At 38.5% G+C, this 27064-nt stretch overlaps 1 protein-coding gene across 1 annotated transcript; it reads right to left on the bottom strand.

The window, feature by feature from the left end:
• Positions 1–3907: 3907 nt before the first annotated feature.
• cers3a (ceramide synthase 3a) lies at positions 3908–25939 on the bottom strand. Its single transcript, XM_020631461.3, has 11 exons — positions 25761–25939; positions 18068–18268; positions 15550–15667; positions 14735–14853; positions 14592–14649; positions 13709–13759; positions 11289–11381; positions 9760–9888; positions 8656–8762; positions 6081–6234; positions 3908–5237 (listed from the first exon to the last, which is right to left on the bottom strand). Exons 2-11 carry the CDS (start codon positions 18238–18240, stop codon positions 5049–5051), a joined length of 1191 nt encoding a protein of 396 aa, XP_020487117.2. The 5' UTR covers positions 18241–18268; positions 25761–25939; the 3' UTR covers positions 3908–5048.
• Positions 25940–27064: the final 1125 nt, after the last annotated feature.

The following is a 27064-nucleotide window of genomic DNA, read 5'->3' as shown; positions in this document are numbered from 1 at the left end:
TTCAAAGAATCAATCTCACGTCGTCCGTGTTGACACTCTTGAGCTTCGTGATGATGTTCAGTCGATGTTCGGAGAACAAAAAGTCCTTGATGAAGATCTTTGTCCAAGAAATCCTCCAAAATATCAAACTTTGAAAGCACTGTGAATATTTGCTGCTGTCTCTCACTGAAATTTGTTTCAAAGTACTTTTTAGAATCGTCTCCTAGCAACCTGGGTTACTATGGAGATTATAGGCTACACATTATTTATTTGAATGTAGGCTATTTAAATATATAATCTACATTTTTTTTTAAATATATAAAACTGGAACTTATTTTTAGCCAATCATTTTTCTGTCAAATCATTTCCTCCCCAATCTTTTAGTCTTTAAATTGAGTCTGCAGATAGAATATAGATAGAATATATATAAAATATAAAACACCGTTTTTCTCAATTTTATCTGATTAACCCCCTCTTTAAAAAAAAGGACACCAGGTGGTGCTGTTATCCAGGTGGTTAAAGTATCTGTGAGCTCTGTGCTCCACCCTCATAATATTTATACTTAAAGGCTGACCAAACCACATGTTTTTACAATCCCCTCTACTTATCTTTGTGTGGTAGGCCTAGTTCAACCTTTTCTTGCTTTGATAAAGATGTGGCTGCCACTTTGATTTCTAAGGCTCTTTTACAGACAATCTCAAGTAAAATGCATAACATACCTAAAGTGCTATCTCCTTTACAACAAAAACATACCAAAGTGTTTTTAAAGAGCAAGCACTTAATAGTCTTTGGTTTGGTAAACTACATGACAATTTATTGGTATGGTAAATGGACTGGACTCACAGCACTTTTCTAGTCTTCTGACCATGAAAACACACGCTGCATGTAGCCTATAACTTTCCCCACAAATTTGTTAGATTTTTTTTCCCATATTAACCCTTCCAGAATTAACAAAACTCCTAGTGAAGTCAATTCGGGGCGGAGCTCAATATGGGGGCCCACATTGAGTTCCCCCCCGAATTGCACACTGCAGTCAGGGGCTTCTCGGAAAGTTTTGATTCTGGGAGTGAGTTCCCACTCATTGATCTGTGATTGGTCTGTAGCGTCAGTTGTTCAAAATTAGAGGAACTAGCGTTGTAGTTCCACCCCGCTAACCACAGCAGCTTCCGATGGCGCAAAAGTAAGATTTTTGCATCACTGGAAGCTCCTTTTCAGACTCAGAAATTCAAAGATTTCACATCTCAGGGTAAAATGAGGGCGGGATGCACAACCATTCAAAAATACTACCAGGTTTCTAATGATACAAAGCTTAATGCAAATGGGTGAAGTATCCCTTTAACTGAATGATGACATATCTGTTAAATTTAATTGTGTTTCAAGTGTTGATTGAAGGGGCCTATTTTTAATTCATTCTCTCCACTGTTACCAGTGCAGGGAGGGATATTTAAGCGCGTAAACGTCTTAATGCCTCTAAGTTACATTACTACAGTTAAAGTCCTGTGAGGAAATAATTCATGTTGATGAATGTTAACTTGCACTATGCCATTTATGCCATTTTATTTATGATAGTTACTAATGTAACTCAGGTTCTGTGAAACTTGAATAAAAAATAGTTTTTATAAAAGTTTGTCTATTAACGTATTTATAGTTTTGATACCTGAGAAGAAATGTAAGAATTGTTGTACAACTAAACTGAGATTTTGATTTGCCTTATGGGTTTACTGAAATATTACACTCATTCTATTTTAACAGTAGCCTGTAGCAATTGATTTGATTACACAATGGTAAATGAGAGAAATGATCTGACCTTATTTATAGGTCATGTTGTGGTGACGGGTTGGAAATCATCGGACAGCCCGAGGTCCATTCCACAGAGGACTACGGATTCCAGATTGTCCTCAGATCCAGATATTCACAGGTTCCAGTGTTTCCAGATTGCACAGATTCCAAGTCCTGTTGGCTGGGTGGGGAGCCGGATCGTAATTTTGACTCTGACTTTAGAAGGATTTTCCCTTCCTTGCTCATTGTGTGGTATGACATACACTGACACACATTCATAAGGGCCCCAACGGTTGAAAACTAAGCTCAAGGGACAAAAAGGGTTTCCTTTTCATTTGCACTTTATCATTTTAGTTTGTTATTTTTCACATCTGTCATACCTGTTTATCTGTGTATGTATGAACCATATTTTGTGTATTTAATATACAGGTTCAAACTTTCATTCTGGTGTGGAAATTCTCTTTATTGATATTCAAATTCTCTGGCTCTTAACAATCTAGTTTCTTTTGATATTGGTCCACATTCACATTGATGAAAACATATAAGATCAAATTCTAATACTTTAGACCATTACTAAACTATAAGAAGGGCTACAGAAGCAAATAGATACAAATCAAATACAGCTGTAAGCGACAATTATAGGGGTCGAATCATTGAAACATTGAAGTAGTAGCAGCAACCATGTATCTGACTTTGATAATTTATTGATTGTTTGTGTCTCTCTGGCCTCATACAGTTGCATTAAAATAAAGTGGTCATTCCTGAGTTGTTGTGTTACCTTTTTTTGAAGTCCCACTGTTTATAAATGTGTTTTACTTGATGTTTTATAAACCACTTAATATTTCATTAATTATAAATATTACTAGCATTAGTTGCAACTTTATAATAGTCATTCACATTTTGTTTATGAATGGTTTCTGAACCACGTGTAAAGCAATTGTTAGTTTTATAAACATCAATTCCAACTTTATAATAACCATCCAAATAATGTTAATAGACACTTTATAAAATATTTACAAACCATGAAGAAATATCTGGTCCATGTATCTCTGTAATGTTTATAGATGTTTTCTAAACCATCTCTTAAAGGTTTAGAAATCATTTGGTCATCATTAACAAACACTTCATAAAATGTATGAAATGTTATAATGTGTGCATCAATAAACTGTTAACATAACATAAATTATAGCATTATAAATCATTAGCAAACATTATTAATGATAATTTCATTGTTTGTTAACAGTAAATAACTATTAACTAATGGTTAATTAACTATTACCCTTATTTACCCTTTATAGATGATGCTTATTATAAAGTGTTACCAATTTAGCTTTTTTTTTTAATCTATCTCTACAGTTGCTCAGTCTGTAGTGACTTGGGATGGAAATCGGAGAGTCACTGGTTCAAATCACGTGGTAGAGCTGGAGAGGTGCCAGTTCATTTCCCGAGCACTGCCAAGGTGCCCTATATCAAGGCACTAAAATTCCCCCACTAGCTTAGCTGTGGGCAGCCCCCTCACTCTGATACCTCTCCATCATTTCATGTACATAGGATCCTGTGTGTGTATTTCAGCCTATGTGTGTGTAGCATGTTCAACAACAGAATATAAAATTTAATTTCAACTTCTGCAAGAGGGATAAAGTACATCTTTGTCTGCTTTATTCTAACTTTCCTAGCCTCTTAAGTGGCTCTGTGGCTACTTAAGACTAAACAGTAGCACTGTTTACAATAACCAGTGCTCAAAAAACCTTTGAAAAACTGAGAGGCTGAATCCTTTTCAAGAGAAAGCTGGTGGTAGATTCAGCATTGTTTCTTAAAACATTGTGTCGCTGACCAAACCAGCGTATTTGACAAGTTAAGATTAGCCCTGGTGAGTTAAGAATCATCAAGTGGGGAAATAATGTAAAACCATTTAAGATGGGGGGTGGCATGGGATTAAAACATTAAAGCACAGCCTGGTCTTGTACCAAATCTGGAACAAAACAGGTGAAATTAAAATTGAGAACCTAAGACTAATGGTATTCAGACCAGAGGGAATCAAACTGATTTCATGCTATTACTTCCATACAAAATAAATACTAATTTGGGAATAGACTAATGGAACTGAAAAATATGAGAATAATGCCTAAAAGAATCTTACGCAAATAAGTAATTTGCATAAATTAGTTACTTTTATTAAACCAGAGTGAAAACATTTTTCATGACAATGTGTTGTTAAATCGCCCATCAGTGTTAAGATCCACCTGCTATCCTGAGATAGCACGACATCATGACCTTTCCTTTTAAAATGAAGAATCGTAAAAGTTGTTTCGATATCTCTTCTTCCAGACATATCATGGATCATTAGATTTCAGTTCTCAAGAGGCCTGAGGTCTGTTCTTTTTTTAAAACGTTGACAATTTTCTATCTCGCTGTGCTTAGGAAGTACCTTCATGTGTGTCAAGCAGGATTTCACAATAAAAGCATTGGGGGCAGCTAGACGGGCAGTGGTTCTCAACTGGTCAAGCTTCAGGATCCACCAACAACTCCTTCATGAAACATTGCGTCCCACATTTCTTAAATATCTAAACCAATCAGATTAATTTAATGAAACATTGTGCAGTTTGGACCTCAGAAGGAGCAAAACAAGTGATGGAACAAAGAAACAGAACCAAACAAAAACATGTTCAAAAGGCACTTGATGGACTTTTTGACGCATTTGATTTCCAAGCACACATTCGCAACCCACTGAAAACTACTCTGTGACCCACCTTTGGGTCCCAATCCACCAGTTGAGAACCACTGCTCTAATGTACAGGAGGTGGTGTGCTCTCGCTCAGGTTGTCTGCGGACCGTCTCACCATGTAAGAGCGAGATTTGGATGATAACAGGAACTAAATGTACCGCAAGTTAAAGGTTTCAATAATTGTTTTTCAAATTAACATCCACATTAAAAACGTATAAAAAAGGATGAATACCGATAAGTAACAATTTGCAGATTAACGGACACGTGACCAGCTCTGTCTTCAACCAATGCATCAACCAATGCAAATAAAATTAAGTTCCTCAATGTGACATTTCTTCCTCATTTGATCATTGGGGGTGTTTAACCTTCATGTATTAATCTTTATGATGTGATCTTATCTCTTAGAAATATACAAGAAAGCAAATGTTTGACTGTGTTTCAAGAACAGCCACCATTTTGTCCGGTTTAAATATTACAGTAGTATCAGAGACAAATTGATTAATAATGAGTCCAGCCTGTCCGATGTAGGAAAGTTTCAGTTCCTGATCTTCATACTGAGCTGCAGTCAGCACACCGTCTTCGACCAGCAGATGTTCTCTGGTGGAGACAAAGACCCGAAGCAGCCGTTTTTGTCTTCCTTCTCATCCATCGCCCGTCCATTACCAAGCTTGTGCTGTCCCTCACCTTCATCCTCTGATGGGACGCTCTCCTCCTCTTCTTCATCTTCACCGTCACTCCTCTCATCTCTGGTCAGCTGTGACAGGAGGAATACAGAGTTACAGGAGCCATTAGTAGTCAGAGAAATCAGATAATCCGCCATCAGAGGTAGTGACAGAGGTGCTACAGGGAGCGAGACAGAATGGACAGATTGGAACACCTTTGTTACGCTGCTGGTGGTGACTGATGGGAAGCTGTTTGCTTATTTGACTGGCCGAGTTTAGTGAGCTTGTTGAATGAAGCAGACTTGCTGCTTGCTGAATGCTCATTTGCTCACAAACATCTTGAGTTAAAAACAGAATCACAGGTGATATAAAATCCCCTGAAAAAGAACTGTTCTTCTCACTATGGTCCACTGACTTCTCCGTGAAGGGTCAACAACCATCCAGTCTTCAATACATGGATCTACACATATGAGAAATACTGAATGAGCTAACAAGCCGGGTAGAAATTGAAAGCTTAAAAGTTATTGAAAATATTAAAATAATTAAAAAACAATAAAGCATTCTGCAAGACGGACAATTTGTCTGAATTAAAAAAATCTCCAAAAGGCTCCAAAAGGACAAACACAACCAAGATGTTCAGTAACTGAATTAGCTGAGGGGACAGCTAGCAGGCAGCTAGCAGCTCCCACCTGTCACTCAAATAGGCCACACCCCTAAATCTTCATCACTTTACTGTAAGCTTTAATATAATTCAAACAGGGAAGTTGGAGAAAAAAATCAGTAATTTTTTTACCAACATGTTTATTTCTCTGGTAAAGTTGTGACCATAGGGCTCTATGGGGACTGACTCACTGCAGCCTCTAGTGGCTGTTGAGGGAACTGCTATTTTTTAAACTATTGACAAAGTACAGAGGTTTCTCAGTGAGCAGACTTACTGTGCCAAATATGAACTTTTTGATCATGCGGAGGATGAGATAGGCCCAGAACACGTGCAGACAGAGGAGCACCACCAACATCACATTGAAAAAGTAGTAACCAAAGAAAGCCGGGTAATGGTGAACAGGATACACCCAGGTACAGTGGATCAGCCTGAGACACAGCAGGACAAAAACAGCAGGTTGAAATGTGAAATATTCCTCACTGGGTTCACTGAAACATAAAAATAAATTCAGTAAAACAATGAGCTGATTGGGACTGTATACCTAGCTGTCGACCAAAAGGAGGTTCAGGACATAGGACAAACTAATTTAACCATGAATTGTCCATTACTTGCAACTACTATCTGCTCCTTGTCAAGATAGGATTGGCAAAATGCAATTGGGATAGTACTCTCTGAATGCAAACTCCAAAAACACCCACAGAGTTTGGCAGTTCCTAGAATTTGTTCTGTGTGTGAATAAGTTCAATACCAGCAAGTTGGGAAGGGAGGGGGGCAGCTGTTTTTCCCAGTTTTCCATTTTGTTGCTCCAAATATACAGTTGCAAGAAAAAGTATGTGAACCCTTTGGAATTTCTTAGTTTTCTGATTAAATTGGTCATAAAATGTGTTCTGATCTTCATCTAAGTCTCAACAATAGACAAACACAGTATGCTTAAACTAATACCACACAAACAATTATATGTTTTCATGTTTTTATTGAACACAAAATGTAAACATTCACAGTGTGGGGTGGAAAAAGTATGTGAACCCCTAGGCAAATGACTTCTCCAAGAGCTAATTGGAGTCAGGAGTCAGCCAACCTGCAGTCCAATCAATGAGACGAGATTGGAGGTGTTGATTAAAGCTGCCCTGCCCTATAAAAAACACACTCCAGTTTTGAGTTTGCTATTCTCAAGAAGCATTGCCTGATGTGAACCATGCCTCACTCAAAAGAGCTCTCGGAAGACCTACGATTAAGAATTGTTGGACTTGCATAAAGCTGGAAAGGGTTACAAAAGACTCTCTAAAAGCCTTGATGTTCATCAGTCCACGGTAAGACAAATGGTCTATAAATGGAGAAAGTTCAGCACTGTTGCTACTCTCCCTAGAAGTGGCCGTCTTGTAAAGATGACTGCAAGAGCACAGCACAGAATGCTCAATGAGGTGAAGAAGAATCCTAGAGTGTCAGCTAAAGAGTTACACAAATCTCTGGCACATGCTAACATCTCTGTTGATGAATCTACGATACGTAAAACACTAAACAAGAATGGAGTTCATGGTGAGGACACCACAGAGAAAGCCACTGCTGTCTAAAAAAAACATTGCTGCACGTTTGAAGTTTGTAAAAGAGCACCTGGATGTTCCACGGCACTACTGGCAAAACATCCTGTGGACAGATGAAACCAAAGTTGAGTTCTTTGGAAGGAACACACAACACTATGTGTGGAGAAAAAAAGGCACAGCACACCAACATCAAAACCTCATCCTAACTGTGAAGTATGGTGGAGGGGGCATCGAGGTTTGGGGCTGCTTTGCTGCATCAGGGCCTGGACAGATTGCTATCATCGACGGAAAAATGAATTCCCAAGTTTATCAAGACATTTTGCAGGAAAACTTAAGGCCATCTGTCCACCAATTGAAGCTCAACAGAAGATGGGTGATGCAACAGGACAACGACCCAAAGCACAGAAGTAAATCAACAACAGAATGGCTTCAACAGAAGAAAATATGCCTTCTGGAGTGGACCAGTCAGAGTCCTGACCTCAACCCGATAGAGATGCTGTGGCATGACCTCAAGAGAGAGATTCACACCAGACATCCCAAGAATATTGCTGAACTGATGAAGTTTTGTAAAGAGGAATGGTCCAAAATTCCTCCTGACCGTTGTGCAGGTCTGATCTGCAACTACAGGAAACGTTTGGCTGAGGTTATTGCTGCCAAAGGAGGGTCAACCAGTTATTAAATCCAAGGGTTCACATACTTTTTCCACTCTGCATTGTGAATGTTTACATGTTGTGTTCAATAAAAACATGAAAACATATAATTGTTTGTGTGGTATTAGTTTAAGCAGACTGTGGTTGTCGATTGTTGTGACTTAGATGAAGATCAGAATTCATTTTATGGCCAATTTATGCAGAAAACTAGGAAATTCCAAAGGGTTCACATACTTTTTCTTGCAACTGTATGCCATGTGACCAACTTTAGTAGTGAATTCAAAACAAATCATTTCAGTTCAGTTTTCTTTGCAGCATGGCCAGGAAGTGAGAGCTTTAAGTTCTTTGCGTGTGATTTCAGACGGGAACAAACTAACTGGAATCCTTGTGTTGGGGGATTGTTCTGTTACAAAGAGTAAAAAGTGGAGGGTGGACAGGAAGGGGCCAATGATGGACTTAAAGTGCAGAGGATGACATGTTATTGTCAGTATTTAAAATGCTTAAAGGCAAACAGGAAACATTGTAAACTTGTTCATGTCTTACAAAGTCATGAAAAAAACAATGAAACATTAATCTGTAACTAATACAAAAAAATATATTATCTCTCTCTCCAACATACAGCACACATACATATACACACAACTTTTTTAAAGCTTACCAGAATGGGAAAATGACGAGTCGCGTCACTATGAACACCACAGCAAACAGAACAAAGAGAGTTTTGCAGGTGTTCTCCCATTTGGCGTAGTTGAATAACTTTGCAGACTGAAAGAAAAATGATTTTTTTTTTTGTTAATCATTTGAGGACAAAGACCAAGGTGAGTCAGTGACTGTGCGAACAAAAACATGTTGGTTTTTCATTATCTGGAGAAATAAAAGATTAAAGTAGGGTGCATTATTTTAAAAAATCACAATCAGCCAATACTGCCAAGCGTAATCACCTGCTGAGGTTTTTTATTTATAGTAAAAACTTTTGAACACTTCTGATTCATGAATTCATAAGTCAGCAAAAAGTTGATAAGAGTGTCTGATAAGAGAGGGATCGAGGCCAACAGAGTGCAGGAACAAGTCTGAACGAAGGGAAGATGAAATAATTTAGAAATGTTATTATTATATTTTATTTTTATTTTGGCATATTATGAAATATTGATCCTCGACAGTTCGAAATGTACAAACTAGGGTTGTCCCTGATTAGCCGACTAAATTATTAAACTTTGTCACCCTTACATTTAGTTGTTTGTTTTACTAATTAGTGATATCGCCACCTGCCACTAGAGGGGGCTGTAGCTTCGTGTTAATGGGCCTGCTCTCCTCGCTCTATACTAAACATAGTAGATGGAGGGCATCTCTTTGGCACAGCGCAGGTAAACTGGTATTTAACCACTTGACGGAAGCAGTGTGTAACCACATTTAACACAGGTATGTACGTTAATCAGCGAGGAGGACCGAAGGCTGATGGTGCTAGCACTGCTAATGTTAGCCACACTTGAGAATGAAATTGATGTTAATCTGCTGACGCTGTGATCCTCTGTTCAACAACGTTAAATGAATTGTGCTCAATTTGGATGTTTTCTGATTGTGTCCTATAGCCCATTTCACTCAATTAAATTATTATTACATTTGCATTCAATCACATTGGAAATTGGCTGCTTGGACATCCCCAATTGTAGTAAGATGTTTTATGTTTTAATGCTGACAATGATCATAATGAAACATAATCACTATGCTCTGAGGAAACATACAGTATGTGGTTGGGACTAACCTCCAGTAAAACATCAGAGGCATCATGAACCAGCATGACCAGAGTCCCGATCCGGATGTAGTTGACGCACCAGGAGAATGATAAGAGGACCAGTGTAGCCAGGTGGTGGATAATCTGCTCCTTAAAATCCTAAAGAACATAATAACATAATGGCCAGTCAGTTTCCATTAACACCTTTACAAGCATTACTAAACTTCTGGGGTCTCAACTAAAGGCTACAGGATTATTAATCTGCCAGTGTATGCAAATAAATATTATACTCATCATTTTGAATGTCCTGAGCTAAAGGAAAGGTTTGGACATCGGTGTAATCCAAAGGGCTCCTAATCTGAAGAATCTGAATGTTCTCAGTAAATGTCAAAGACATTAACCAATCAGGTTGCACACAGAAAAACTTTATACTGAAACTGTGATTGAAAGAATAAATCTGAAGGGTCAACAGACAGACACACATCTGTCAGAGTCCATCCTCTGGAGACACCTCCGTTTTCCTGTGATAACGAGGACATTTTGGTTGCTTTCTCAAAATCTTAACTTGTTTATCTTGTTATTTTTGGATAACAACGTTTTTTATTTCATGTGATCACGAGTTAGTTCACATCTGGACCAGAAGGCAGCTGCCCGACAGCTCAAATTAGGTTGATATAACTGAAAACCAGGATTGTTATCCCAATAAAATGGGATAATTAAAGTCGAGATCTTGAGTTAACTCCTGACCACTGGAAAACCTACATTAAGCTTTAACAAAAACAAAACAAAAAAACAAAAAACTACGTCAAGAAGAAAACTGAAATCAACTTGTTATGATTAGAAAATGTTACACACATTAAGATTTTTTATTTGTTTGTTTTTTACATTTTTAAATTCTATTTTATATATTGTAATATCTTCTTATACTGTATTATTTAAGTTGTTGATAGTTCTGCTTTATTTCCTTGTTAATTGTTTAGCACCAAAATGTACTTGGCAATAAACCCCAATTCTGATTCTGATTCTGAAAACGGAAATAAATAAAGTGTATTGATGCGTGTTCACTTCGGACTACCGTATATTTGGCTCCAGCTAATGTAAAATATCAAACTGCGAAGGAATATCCTGAAAATCACTTGGTTTGGTCAACATGTATCCATTCAGACGCTCCACATGTCCGTTTGAAGCGCTGTCTGGATCTTTGTATGAAACTAAAAACACTGTGAAACAGTCTAACTCTGTGCTTTCTCCCTCTAGTTTGAAGTTTTGTTGCTGATAATTTTGTTAGAGTCTTTAATTAAGGTTAACCTTACTGATCAATTTACAGACTGATGCTGATCCTAGGAAATGTTTTTAATGCAGGCAGACCACCAATCTTCTGTGTTCTGTGATATTAAAGGCCCACTTCTTTGTTTGTGTGTCATCTTCAGGTTTATTCAAATTCTTTTTTAATTTTTTTTTATTTTAGGAGGTTTTGTTTTGGTGAGACTTTTAACAAACATTTTTAAATTTTGGGTTTCAGGTGGTCAAGGTGTTGAGAAAAAAAACCCACTACTCACCTTTCTCTTGACATCAAAGGTAACGCTGAAGAGAAGAGAGGCGTAGAAGCTCATCTCCAGGATATAATACCAGTACTGAGACTGCAGCATGGACTGCACAGAGCCACAGAGAGAGAGAGAGAGAGAGAGACAGAGATGAATGTGACACATGAAGCTGCAGTGAGTCTCAGGTTTGTCCCTTCAGGCTGAGTCTTTGTCCTCCTTTTCTTTTATCTGGAAGAATCTGCAGCATCTCTGTTCACCTGATGACATCGTCTCTCTCTTAAAGACAGTTTCAAACAAAGCTAAGGGATGAGATAGTCCCATAGTGTTGCCTTTAGCCGAATGACATCATGGATTTATAATAAACTCAACTTAACAATGTCTGCAGCACCTTCATTACAAAAATGCAGCCCACAGAGGGAATTTAAAACAACACAAACAGAAAAAGCACAACAATTGATGCTAGTACAGTATGGAAAGAGTACAGAAAAATGTAAAAAACAAACAATAAAAAAAGCTCTTAAATGTAGCACTGTGGTTATCGTGATGCATTACATTTTTTATTGCGTTAATCACATGCTATGTTGTCCCTTTTGGTGCACCATAATTAAGCCGCTGTAGCATCTTCCTGCTGCTGCAGTGATGGATAATAATGACACCTCTGTGCCTTTGAATGTCTCATTTCACTTAAAAAAACAACAACTACCAGACGACTTAGTTGACAAATCAAAATCAGTGGCTCCGGTAGCGTAATCCTGTAAAAGCTGTGCGGACATTTTATTAGCTTTGAAAAAAAAATCTATTAAATCTAAAATGAGAAAACCGCAGGTCTGTGTAGCAGTGCAGCTCTGATAAAAAAAACCCCAAAAAAACCAATGTTGATATGGACTAAAAAAAGTTTGGAAATGCAAAACAACTGAATTTAATAACATGTGACATAGATTTCCATTCATCGCAACCTGAATTACATAAAAAGATAGATTTCATTTCCTTTGACAGTTATCAAGAGAGCTTTCCAATCAGAAATCCTAGAGTGCAGTCTCCCTGATACTTAAATCTTACACACACACACACACACAGCAAGTAAAGTACTCTCAGTTTAAGAAAGGACAACATTTCAAAATAAAAGCCTAACAATTTATATTTTTAAAAGCAAAAAAAATGCGATTAATTACACGACTGAAACACAAAATATTTAAAAGAAAAGAAGTTCTTTCCCAAATCAGACATGATGATGCACAACAACCATTGTAAAACATAAAAGGCTGTAAAATGAGGCTCTTTCAGTGCGGTGTGCACAGCCTTTGTGCATTGTGTGATAATGACAGTGAGGCTTGATGATTGTTAACTGACAATGCAGAGGAGGATGTCAACAGCCGCTGCTTAGAAACAGCATTGTGTGTTTCAAAACACTGAGCAGCTCTTTGTTCCTTTAATATGTGTGTTTGTGCGCTGCAGTTGAGTTTATCTATCACCTGCACATGAGTGACATACGACATGTGAGACACCTTCATGTCTCATTTCAGGCTTGATAAAAAGTGTGCATATAAAGTGTAAAGAGTTCAAGGCTCATTGGGAGGTTATTCCACAAATTCCTTGGTTTGAAGCCCTGCCTATACCATAGGAGTATGTGAAAACGGACAGTCCAATACCTCCCCTCAAGTGAAGCCAAAAGATTGAGAGCTCCCCCTGCTGACTGGCTGCAGTATAGGTAATGCACCCCGCCTCCTCTATCTTTGTGGTCATGTCAGAAGTTTATTGAGAAGTTATTTGATGCTATTAAAAGGAGTATTACACCATGATTGACAGCTCTGTTGACAAATGACGCTCCTGCAGCTCTTTGTGCACCTGATTATCAGAGAAGAGGAGGGACGATGAGCAGTAATGTAATGAAGAATAATACAAGAGTCATTGAACTTTCCATATTTATGAGTGTCTGCTTGTAATTCTAAGTTTAAGGTAGTTTAACGTGTGTTTTGGTTGAAGTTAGTGATGCAAATTGCACTACTATTGCATTACTGCAGACTCAAATTCAAAATATGTCATCACACATCCCGGGGATAGTTTGGGTTCAAATTGGAGGGACGCTGTCCATTTGTATACACAGTCCATAGTGTGACATAACAAACAAGCATGAGTTGACTTAAAATGGGTTTCTAATACTGAGCATGATAGAAAGGGACCTTAGGAGATGGCAGGGTTTGTTTTAATACTGCAGCCAGTCAGCAGGGGGAGCTCTAAATCGTTTAGCTTTACTACCAGGAAGTTGTTGCTCGATCCATCTAAATATAGTCTGTGGTTAACCAGAGCTCCATTCTAAGGTTTTAAGAAAATACTTTTGCCAGTTAAATTCAAATACTTTAAATCAGTTTATACCAAAAGTCCCCCAGAAAACATTTCAAATAAAAAAATAAAAGTGTAGGAGAAAGAATACCGACCTGTCGAGGAAATCCAGTCCACACTTCCCTGGTGTCATAGAACCATTCTTTCTGCATTAAAGAGAGAACAAATGTCGTTACACATGAGGGAGTTATTGGAATTTAAAATCATATTTTCTGAAGGAAGACAAATGTGTTTTTCTGACATATCCGCCGCCAGCACCGAGGGGCCACGCGGCCTCGGGTGCGGGGATCTCAAAACCGGTAATGATCCTTCCGCAGGTTCACCTACGGAAACCTTGTTACGACTTTTACTTCCTCTAGATAGTCAAGTTTGATCGTCTTCTATATATATAAACTCTTCATCAAGTCTGCAGGTGAAATTAAACCACAGCTGTGTGAATAATGGAGTGAACACAGATCATTTAAATCAGAGTAATTCAGTACTTACCATGTGGCACTATAAAACACAAGTTTTATATGTGTATAAGTTGCATCACAGCAATAATTTAAAAAATGTTTGTTTTAATTTGAGGTTTGTTGTGAAAAAAAGAAATGGTCATGTTTTAATCACCACTCTCTTGAGACCCTCCCCTCAGGTAAGAAGCTGTGGTCCATAAGACCCAAAACCTCACACCACAAGAATAGTCCCCCCCCCAAAAAAAGTATGCCAGCTCAACATTACACATTCTCATCCTCGTCTCAGAGCCTCACTTGTCATAATTTCTACAGTCATTTAATGAATTAAAAAAGGTATGAATATCATCCAGGTTACATAACATACTGTATTATTTTCTTAACAACTGATAACTCTGGAAATACTCAAGTATTCTATTTGTATTTGCACCAAAAACACCAAGACAAATTCCTTGTATGTGTTAACATACTACAATAAAGTTTATTGTGATTCTGACAGTAGCTCTGTTTGTCTCTTTCTACTCACATCATACAGAGCTGCTATTCCACCCAGGAACGCCAACAGGTAGAAGACAAACCTCCAACTGTGGAGAGCAGAGACAGAGACATGGAGACTACAGCTGCTGCGGCTTCTTTAGAATAATCCTGATCACACACACACACACACACCTGGCCTCTGTGAACTTCTTGAGGACTCCCGGACGGTCCTGAGATCTTCTCCTCCTGAACCATCGCTCCACCTGTCTGACTGACAAACTGCTCTTCTTGGACAGCCCGTCAATATCTGCCTGCAGAGAAACACGCGCGCGCACACGCACACACACACACACACACACACACACACACACACACACACACACACACACACACACACACACACACACACACACACACACACACACACACACACACACACATTTTTTTGTAAGGGCTCCAAAACTCTAGGAAAAAAAGATTACCAAAGGCAAAGTCCAACAGAGTGAAAACTCATATTATCAAAATGCTAAACTGTAAGAATGAAGTCCTGTTCATTCATAAAGCTGATGGATGTTTAAGTGAAGGTTTTATATCCTCTGACTCAGTTTTCTGGACCCCCTACTGTTAATATTGAACGTAGTATCAGTATCGACTGCCTGAAAAAAGCTGACAAGTGATTTATTTTAATCTTCATGATTTTGAGAATCAGAAAAGATAATTGGTGGTATCTTGTTGTGGTTTGGTCTGATTGTGATTATTTCCCCCATGATGGACGCCATCACTGTCGGCTACTTCAAATCTCTGACTTGGCGCTTTGCATTGTGGGAAACAGTATGCAAGGGAGACTGGTCTGATGCATACTGTAGATTTTCCTGAATCAGTACACGTCATCATCCAGGTATTATTTGCATAATGCAGATCTTAATTCGCATACCGGATACAGCATTTTGATGAAATCAGTACGTACTGCTAGTAGGCGATTTTAAAAACAGCCTGAGTGTATTTACCTGAGCAGGACTTCTGCTCTGACAGGTGTAGTAATGCTCCAGGATGGGGACATGCTCTGTTCTCAGGTGGACTCTCTGTTTGATCCCAGCAGACAAAGCTAACGGTGTGGCTATCCACCTGAAACACAGCAAACACACACATGACTTACACACACACAAACACATGGCATGCAGTGTGTAATGGATCACATCTGAAATATATCTCAATAGAATAAATGTGTTATTAAAGAAAGCACCATTAATTATTAGTACTGTTTTTTTGAAGGAGTAAAGAAATGGAATGAAAGTTTGAAAACAATACTTTCAAGTGTGAATGAAAGTCAGAATGTATTGAAGGACAGTTGGATTATTTTGAATGAAAGATTGAAATGATACATTTTGTCAGGTTGAGGACATGAAGGCTCATATTTGATCTCAGACTAAATGTAAACAAAAGATGATTCAACAAGCTTTAATATTTGTAAAGAGAGATAATCCATATAAAATACTCAGTGCAGCTCCCTTGGTTAAACTGCTCCCGATGGTTGTGTATAATGTAAGTTAAAGTCTTTATATAAATAGTGTAAAGTTATGTAACTGGGTCTATTACTCTAACACTTAGGGCCAGATTTACGAAAGGTTTGCGTGTCTTAAAACGTGTGCAAACGTGATACCACCAGCAAAAAAAGTGCTAACGGCGCGCAGTAAGGATTGCGTCTTTCATATGAACAAAACAACCAGCATTGTCAATTTAGTACGTTTGACTTAATGAATATGCAATATGGGGCGTTTCTGCCCTAACGTGCAAAACACTGGGAGGAGAAAATGCAAACAAGTTAAGTTAGTACACTCATTGTGATTTACCAAACCTGACAAAAACTGAGGTGATTGTGTCTGTATTTAACATATTTGAAAGGAAGGTGTTAACCCAGGAGACCAGTGTTACACACAACAGGCTGCTGTTATGTTAGTTAGGAGGAGACATAGGCACAATAAAAGAAGGCATACAGATCGCGTTTTTCCCCACATGTGTTTACATGTTTCAAATGACAGAAAAATAAATGGCATGCATTTATTTTTTAATTTGATTCAATATTCTAATCGTTAAGGAAGAGAAACACCATGATTAAACTACAGGCTATTGTTGCCTTTTTATAGCCAAAGAAAACTGAACATTCACAGCCTCTGCATTTTATAGAATTTCAACATTGACATTTATGTCGTCCTATTTCCCTCTTCTCACCAACATTTTATTTTAAACTGGGGATTTCCTTTTCCTCAGGTCGTGCGTCTCTCCCCCAGCTCGCCCCCTCTGGTGCGCTCCTCTCCATAATGCGCTCGTCTCCTCCCTCTAAAGCTGCTGCTACTCTGTAGGACGCTTTGATTGGGGGACCTCACCACTGTTTGAACCCCCGTAATCGATACCTTTTTCCAGGGCATGTCTGTCTGATCAGATACAGCGCTGGCCAGCTGTCTGGTGCGCAACAATGGCCGGTGTGTAGAGCGCCCGGTCCACCGAGGACACAGCTCACACCTCCTGCGCAATGTATGACACTTCATTCTTAAGATGGAAAGAAGAAAAGAGAGGCCCTGTTTAATGCCGAAATTAATATTTTCTTATAACCAAAATTTTCTTTGTAATATTCAGATTTATCTCCTATAACTTAAAAGTATTTATTGCGTTTATTTGCCTCTCTCACTGATACCTATTTTGCGCTTGCAGTCATCCTGCTTTCTGTCCAAACTCTCCGTGATGTAAACCAGTAGAACACGCAAAAGCCTAACTTAAATAGTACCGCCTCCACAAGGTTTGCACCTTGTGTCATTGACGCAAAACGCCCACCAACCAAACGTGCAAACTTTTGGAGTGAACACGCAATTTAGTACTCTTTAATTGGGAGCTTAGTAAATCTGGCCCATAGGTACTATTGTCCTATACATGTCCCTGTGGTCCTGTGTGGTATTGTTTTTTGTATTTGTTTTTGTATTTTTTTTCCTGTGTTGTATTTGTTCTCCCTTTATTTAACTGATGTACATATATTTGATTTTTAACTTCTTGTTATTTTTGAGAATTATATTCCTGTTTCTTGAGCTGTTGTGACACAAAAATGTCCCGCCTTGGGGGATCAATAAAGTTTAACTTTATCTTGATCTTTATCTGTCACAGTGGCTGATGTTTAAAGATAGCGGTTTTGGTTAAATATTGAAAACGCAAACACGTCATTCCTCCAGCCTAGAGTCAGGCTTGACTTTTTAATCTTTAACTAAGACCACCTTCTCCCCGTTCTCTTTAGCCCAGATGTTTTAAAACTCTTCCGTCACGCTTGATCGTCTGTTTGACTCTATGACGTTATGAGTTAAACCGTTGGCTGTATATCATTATGGACAGCCCTTTTCTGTCTCCCTCTGTTTTACAAAAGTGGAGCCAAAAACAACAACAACGACAGGTGCTGTCATGGTGCACCAGTGAAGTAACTCGAGGGGAGATACAGGTCGTGTATAATCCTAAATGATAAGTGATACAGAGTGAGGACGTTACCTCTCAAACAGGTATCTGATGAGTAAGCAGGTGAGGGCGTAGGGAATAGTGACATATAGATGTGAGGCTTTGGCGTAGACGCGTCCTTCCCCGTCCTCCAAGTCGGACCACGTCAGGTTTACAGGCAGCCAGAGTCTGTCCCACCAGAACCACTCGTACAGCGTGTCAAACATGGCTACACCCGGTCAGAGCCTCCCCGTCCTGAGAGGAAGAAGAAGAGGGAAACGATGAGGTGAGGACTACAGGTGAGAACATGCAACACAGGGACAGGACTACAATAAATGTGTCCTCTTAAAACTGCATACTCGTGTCATCACCGACCAACTTTTTTTTTTCTTTTTTTTTGTCCAACTTTTTATTTATTTTGACAGTCTTTACAGGTGTATATCATCCAATACATTCATTTGGTAGTAATTCATACATCCATTTTATTGTAATTATAACAATGCAAATACAATAAAAAAGAAGAGGATGACAACACAACCCTACAAACAAAAGTTTAGTTTTCATAGCCCCCCCCCCCCCCCCCCTGCAGGTCACAGGATATAACGATCATCACCATCTCCTGCTCGCATTTGGTGAATTTTACTGAATATTTCCTGCTACTCTCTCATGTCGGCTCACACAAACTTCACGCTGAAAATGTCGGGGCTGTCAGGAAGAATTCCAGTTAAAGTCAGAGTGAAAACTTCGGCTGTTTGCTGAGCAGTATAACTAGATGTTTCTATGGGATTTGGAGTCTTAGTTGATTATTCTTTTAATACCTATTAGATACCTAATCTAATAGAGAGAGAGAGAGGGAGAGAGAGAGAGAGAGGGGGGGGGGCTCAGGACACACCCCAAACAATCTGGCCCAACCAAATTATGTCAAAACAAAAAGACAATTATATCAAGGAAAGCACCAAATCACAAAGTCAATTAGAATTCTATTTGAGCCTAAACAGAGAGTACAAGCTGGCAGAGTAGCTGAGCACAGTGAGGCATGTGAAACTAAGGAATACTATGACATATACAGACTGAGTGGACACAGTCTGACCATAGAAACAGGTCGTCACAGACAGAACTGGTTACCCAGAGAGGCCAGGCTTTGTTCACTCTGCCATCAGAATGTCACTTCCTCCTACACTGTGACATGTATAAAGATTTAAGAGAGACTCTCTTTGATTACATTTATAATAAATATCCTGACTTTCTCCATCTCCCTGATCCTCAGAAGCTGCTCTATCTCTGTGGAGAGAAAGGTCTGTGTGCAGTACGAGCTGATAAATATATTCATGATTGTCACAAACTGAGACAGAATACACTTAATGTTTCATAGAAATACACCTGAGAATTATTCATGTTATTGTAAATGTCTTTTATTCATATTTGTTGTATTTGTTTACTGTTTATATTGTAATCATTTGTTGTTCAAAATGTTTTCTGTACTGCTTTGGCATTGTTGATCTGTCATGTTAATAAAGCTCATTTGAATTGAATTTGAATTATAGAGAGGGGGGAGAGAGAGAGAAAGAGGGAGAGCGAGAGAGAGAGGGGGAGAGCGAGAGAGAAATAGAGAGAGGGAGAGAGAGGGAGAGAGAGAGAGGGAGAGAGAGGGAGAGAGAGAGAGAGAGAGAGAGAGAGAGAGTTTGAATTCATCCTCACTGCTCTGTCATATAGCAGTCTGTGTGAACGTTCAGAAATGTTTTGTTTGTTAAATGTTTTGAAAATGGGATGAGCTGTTGTTATTAGCACGTTAGCTGTGACTCACTTTAACAGTAACAAAAACATAACCAACTGGTTAAGCACTTTTAATGGACGTACTCTGGATGTGCACATTTGCCCCGAAGACGATCTCTGTTTAGTTTCTACATGTGAATGAAGAATCTACACTTTCTGCATTTCTGCATTTGTCATTCAAGACATCTCCTGGCTTCACTGGAGAATGACTGTGTATTACCCTGTTATTCATCTTTTCTCTTCTTGACTGAAACAACATAAGGCCATCCTGTCCATGCAAACATGATGTGAACACGACTCCGACAACAGTACAGCTAGCAGGACTCGCGCTTCTCACTCATCGTAGACAGTCATCATGACTCAGAGAGACATTTACAAAAGATAGACTGGATATCTGCTCTATTTATGTGTAAAATGTCACACAAAGACACCAAATGTCTGTTAAGCAAGATTTATGCTGAAATGAAAGTGATATGTAAAAAAAATCCTTTAAAAGTGAGTTTGCCGGTAACTGCAACAATGTAGGTGTCTGTTGATCCCTTCAAATAAAAACATCACTTGTCTGTCTGTTTATAACATTTTGTATGTCCACTCAGTTTACACATGGAGATTACTTGTGTTCTGCTTCTACCCTTAAAACAATGAACTACTAAAAACTTATTCTATTATTGTATTTTTTCTCCCTTTATCTAACTGATGTACATGAGTTTGATTTTTAACTTCTTGTTATTTTTGAAAATTATATTCCTGTTTCTTGAGCTGTTGTGACAAAAAAAAAAATTCCCCCATGGGGGCTCAATAAAGTTTATCTTTATCTAAAAGGGACAGCGGGGGTCCCCAGTCTCTAACACAGTTATTGTGGGGGTCCCGAGCTGAAATGTTCGGGAACCCCTGCTGTAGATGATGACTGCTGATGGGTTCCCAAGTTGCCCCCAAAGCTCAAGGCTGAATCAATCTAGTGGAGTTTTTCAAATGGGGAAAAAAATGGACAGACGTTTTGAAAATACTGAATTTCTCCTTTAATATCTTATTGGTGTACATCCCTGTAAAGCATTCTTATGGTATGGTTTAAAAAAATGTTGTCTATCTACATAATATTCCTTTTCATATCATCATGGAGTCTGGTCTGAAAAGTTTATACTTTTTTCTAAATGAATGTACCAAACATGTTGAAGCCTCCAATAAAAAAACAAGCATCTATAAGAACAAAAGACAACAGCACAAAAGTGTCGAAGAAGTTAAATATAACACTGCTGCCTGGAAAGATCAAATATCAAGCTGATGTAGTCCAGGGGAGCTACATGTATGTGCTGTGTCACGTTTAAATACAGCCATGTTTGTTTCATTCATACACAGTTTGATTGAGAATTGTTTCATCACAAACTAGAAAAGTTGAAGCTCCTTCATAACAGAAGTGGATGTAAGAGAGAGAGAGAGAGAGAGAGAGAGAGAGAGTGCACTTACACACAGCTACAGTTACTGCAGTGTACACACACAGCTCTGTTTCTGTTTCCTAAACAAATATTGACCCAATGTCCCGCCCTGTTCTCCAGATAACACACATGCCCATTACAGCTGCTTTTACATGGAGAGAGAGTGTGTGTGTGTGTGTGTGTGTGTGTGTGTGTGTGTGTGTGTGTGTGTGTGTTATCCACATCCAGGACGGCACAGGAAAAACAAACAAATAGTCCAACAAAATTGGCTAGACAGCACAATTGAAACATGACAATATGTTGCTGTGATGATGTCATACTAAACACTAATATGATATAATAAATTATATTATTTTGTGGAAATCTTTTGTGGATACATACTGTGCATCCATATATTTTATTTCACTGCATTTTCCCGTGATAATGAGTACATTTGGGTTGTTTTCTCCGGATCATCATTTATTAATCTCTTTATCTTCACAGCGCTGGTTTTCCCATGATAACATATTCATTTCTTGAGAAATTAAGTCAGTATTATGTGAAGCCTGAGTACAATAAAATACATGGATGCATGTCTGCTTAAGGCTTCCTTACAAGGCGTAGTTGTAATTGACACATGCTTCATTAGCTTTCTTAAAAACAGCTTTTCCTCATTTTTAATATTAATTTAAGAAATCCCTCCAAAATCTGAGGTCATGGATTGATTCTCAAAACAAACAATGAAAAGAAAACAGTATGCAGGGTTTTCCTCCTTTATGAATATCTTAAAGTGAAATGCAACCAAACGTCTTGTTGTCCTGTTAATCAAGTTTTCTTCTTATAGGTGGTCGGAGTTAAGTTACATCCAGATCTGAATATCATGTGCAAAAATGGGAAATTTAGAAATATGGAGAACGAAGCTATCTACCATTACCCGTGTTCTCTGACAGTCTTTGGTCTGTAGAACAGTGGAGTAGTAACGGGATGAGGGGGTGAGGGGGGTGATAAGTGGAATGGTCGAACCTGCGGCTGCCTGCTTCAAGGACTACAACGTCCTTACATGGCGCTTGCAACATAACCCTCTACACCAACCCGCGGCCCTTAATATGCCATTCTTAAATAATATTGTCTACCTGGACTAACATAAATGCAGCACATGCTTCTGTACAGCCTTATTATAAATAGCCTTATAATAGTCTTATTTGATGGCCTGTGATTCTCTACAGGAATGTTTTAGAGGCGCACAGTGATTCTCTATATAGGGAATCCCATTAATCTTATAAAATAGAACATTTCAGTATGAAAACCTGCATCAATCATTTAACCAAGTATCCTTGATCCTAAATAAACAGTATGTCCAACATGTCCACAAAAAACAATCTGCTTGAATATTGTCACATTTCGGCAAGTTATAAATATTTTAACTGTTGGTAGCCCTCCTGCCATCAGAAAGACTTACATTCATGAGGAGCTGCAGCTACCCCTCTGCAAGATGGCGGCCATATCACCAGTGGCATCTACAAGTATATATCTTTGGAAGCTGCCAGCCATCTTCATGGCTCGTAATTTCTTAATTTCAATGATCAAAACTTAATAAACTCCTGCTCACTGCCAAAATTACACAAAACAGGGGGAAATTATGTTCATATATGAGGTTATCAAATACTAGTGATAATACTTATGATACGTCAATAATACTGAGGCACATTCAGAGCACTGTGACCCAAGGTCAACTGACCCAGGACTTTTTGAAATAACAGAGGGAGAATTTCTGGTTCTATAGCAAGGTCAATGTGTAAGTGTAAGTAAACTAATGTGACTTTGAACATCAGATATTTGAAACACTGGACTCCTGGTAGCTCAACATACATCATAATGTTCCTGTTGACAAATGCTGTAAGTTCAAACTCCTTTAAATGCAACAAATACCTTCTCAGTCATTGTGCCATTCACAAAGCATAATGATCTTGTTTTGTATTTTCAAAGTGTCATTGTATCATGTACTTGTGAATAGTCTGTCATTTGGCTAGTCCAGTGTCGCTAACGTGAGCTGTGCTAGCACCACAACCTTGCAGGTAATGTCCTCATACCTGTGTTACATCGCTCTGATGGATATTCCAGTTTAACCTGACACAGCCTACAGACAACGTTATCTCCATTTTGAAGATCAAAACACTGACAAACAGTTCTGCTGCTCCTACAAGATGCTATCTGTTAACAGTGCTCGTTTACATCCGGGTTGTAGAGCAAGGAGAGCAGGCCCGTTAACCAGAGCGATAGTGGGCGCTGTTAGTGGGCAGCTGTGTTTGCAGTTTGACCATGACATGACATCTGAATGACATTGACAGGGAAAATATGAATCATTTGTTTAAGCGATTCATTCTACTGCTGAATAGAAAAGGGTGAAGATGTTTAACCGTTTAGTCAATTGAATGTGAACACCCCTACTGCCAACAGGGACATTATGATCATGCAGAGCTACGATGAGAGATGTAAGCTAGAGGTGGCTTATCAAAATGCAAGGTTATGATCACATTATGTCCATGCATAGAAAAGAATGATTTGTTACTGAAACATTGTAGACAGTGTGCAGGAGAATGCCTGCCATTTTTGTTTATTAAAGAAAAAGAAATTATCCAATAATCTGTGTCAAAGACTTCTATTTTTGTTGCCATGGTGTGAAAACAGGTATCAATATTTGGATTTTGACTAGAATAATATCAAAGTTTAAGCTTCTGGTATCATGACAAACCATACCCAACTACCCTGGACTACTGTTTTTTTCCCGGTTGCCTCTCAGGGCTTCCGTACTCTGGACAAACACAACAGTGCCATCTCAGCTCTCCTTTTATTTATTTGTATTTCAACTTAAACAGGATGTTTGAGACCTCTGAGGTCATCACACTGACAGGCTGCTGGTCAGGCTCTAGATTACAATCTCTGATAAATATCCCTAAACCCCTCCCCTCAACGAAGTCTACAAACCAGCAGCATCTGAAACTCCCAATAACAACTATTTACAGGTTCTACATAGACATGTAGAAACTGTACACACTGATTTTCAGCATGGAAAGTGTGCTGGTTTCCCGCTGTAGTACATTTGTAGTCCGAGCTGTATTGCTTTATCTTAACAGAAATCTAAATTAAAGTGCAGAACAAAATGTTCTGATTGATTACTGAGTTTGCTCCTTTTGCACAGCTCTGAACCCCTCATCTGAAACCTCAATCATCAGCTTTCACACCACTATACACACAGCTACACATTCATAAATTCATATTCTTACATATACAACCCTATCACATTTTTTCACTTCTCAAGGCCATCAAAACGACATAGGTGCCCTTTCTTTTCTTTTTTTATTTGATCTCTGTCTGTGTTTTTCTTTCTTTACAAACAATTTAAACACCTCCCGTCACTAGCCGATGTTTAGTGTTTCCATAACTGCCCATATTGTCACTTTGTATCCTCTGAAATGCTGAGCACTTGTATTGCTTTCACACCTTTGCTCAACAAAAAAATAAAACACCGAACACTTTGAATCCACGACAAATGTCCTCCAAGGGGACAATAAATTGTATCATATAAGAAATCACCTCATTGGTGGGACAACCCCGTTCATTTTAAAAGTGATATAATCGTTTTGTAAGGAGGTGTTCGCACATCCCACTATCTCATGAAGTAGGTGCGTAGGACAACAAACTGTAACTTGAAAAGAAACCATCCCACATCACCAATTAATTAGAAAATAATCCCAACATTTTGGTCCCTCTGAAACTTTGTCAAGTGTTTGACAGTGATATCATCCAAACTGTGGATTTCTGAACTTTGGATTTATTCACTTATATGTCTGACAAAGTGAGACAGTTATTATAAAGTGAATAAAGTATGTCAAGTTCAGCCTGCATGTTGAATTCCCCTCAGTGCTGTTTTGGTCATTTTCTCAAAGTTAAGATTTAAAAGTTAAATATGTGTCTCTGAAATACAGAACACATTATAAAAGTCTCACTTGGGGAATTAAAAGAGCAGTAAAGATCAAATGGACCCTTTTTTAAAAAAAAGCTTTTTTTCATGACCTCAGGCTTCACAATAACACAACACAGTTGACGTGTCCGCTAGCAGTTTGTTAACAGTTTAGCAAGACATTAAAGGATAATGGCTTTCAGTCACACTACTCGTCATTCCACATTTTCTTTTCATAGCTCCGGGCCCTTCAAAGGTTACCCTGACGCACAGGTGCCAAACACAGAAAAAAACAAAACATCCTAAACCCACACGATTAAACTGAAGCCAGACTTTCAGATCTAAAGTGGGCCCGGCTCAGCTCTCACAATATCTTTGTGTTGATCTGGGTGAGAACAGTTACGGCATTCATCCTTCAGCCGTGACAGAGCGAGCTGAGAGCAAACTTTACCAACACCAGGATCTCCTCACATCAAACAGGCAGCAGACTTCAACTTCTAACTTACAGCACACACATTGACACTGACCTATTTCCCATTCAAGCTGAAGAACAAGCAGAGCAGATTCCAATCACACCACAAGGTCACACAAACAGACTTACCTCCCCTCTGTGTGTGTCTCTGTCTGTGTGTGTGTGTGTGTGTGTGTGGTCAGAGCAGGTACAGGCTGCGTCCTCTCTGCTCCGTTTGCTGTGAGAGAAAATAAATCCTCTATTCCTTCACTCCAGCGAGCAGACACACACTCTCTCTGTATTTGACATTCTTCATGTCACACCCAGCACAGGTACAATTACCTGAGAAGCCTTTTTTTACCCCCCTCCCCTCCAGGAAGTCGAGGTTGGTTAGCGGATGGACCAACACACACAAACACACAATCACACACACACACACACACACACACACACACACACACACACACAAGCACTGCCATGCAGGGATCCAATAACCTTGTTTGTATTGTGTTGCTGAAAAAGTACAAAATCAGGTTCTCCCACAAAACAATCCTTCAAGAGACAAACGAGGAGACAAAGGAACTCTGTTAATAAAACACTCATCGTTTGTCCTGTGTTTGTAAGATGAATTATTCTATGTACTGAGGTTGTCAACAGTTTCAATGCTTTGAGACTTTCAGAACTTCTAACAGGAAGTCATTGTAACTACTTTAAAGTGTGACTTTTTAACCAGGGCATGGGTTTGTAAGAATGCATGTGTTTATAAATGTATATTTGTAATTATTTTAACTGTGCATTATGTTTTTTTTTCTATCGTTCATTTCATTTCATTTCATTGTACAGTGTTCCTCTTTGTAATTGTTTTGTATTATATATTTGCTTTAATACAGTGTATAGCTTCTGTACAGTTTATTTTAATTTACTTACCTGTTACTACAACTTCTTTATTTTTTTCTACTCTTTTTTTCTTATAATGTTATTCTATTTTATATATAATTTAAACTTTTTTGTAGAAGCTGACTCAGGGAGAAACGCACAAAAATTCCAATGTACCTGTACTGTCCTGTACCTGTGCAAATGGAAATAAACATCTATTCTATTCTATTTCTATTCATTGTATTGCTGTTGGGCACCTCTGGAAAACAGATTTCTGCCCCTTAAAAGGAAGTTTTTTCTTGCCTCTGTAACTTTTGCTAAATGTTGCTAAGCGCTACGCTCATGATGGATTGACTTGTCTTTTGTAATATTAAATAACATAGAGTAAGGTCTTATCTCGAGGTAAAACTTGTTATGAATTGGCGCTATACAAATAAAGATTGATCCCAGGGGGTTCTCCCTGTGAAATTAAATACATCAAATAAAAACAATGTTCAATACATGTTTTACAACCTCTCTTATTTGAATGATAGTAGACTCAAAAGTACCAAAGCTTAAAAAAAAGAAAAGAGATGCAC

This window comes from Labrus bergylta, chromosome 3 (genome assembly GCF_963930695.1).
Source record: "Labrus bergylta chromosome 3, fLabBer1.1, whole genome shotgun sequence".
Lineage (NCBI taxonomy): Eukaryota > Metazoa > Chordata > Actinopteri > Labriformes > Labridae > Labrus > Labrus bergylta.
The sequence above is the reverse complement of the archived record's forward strand: the minus strand, read 5'-3'. Positions and strand labels throughout refer to the sequence as shown.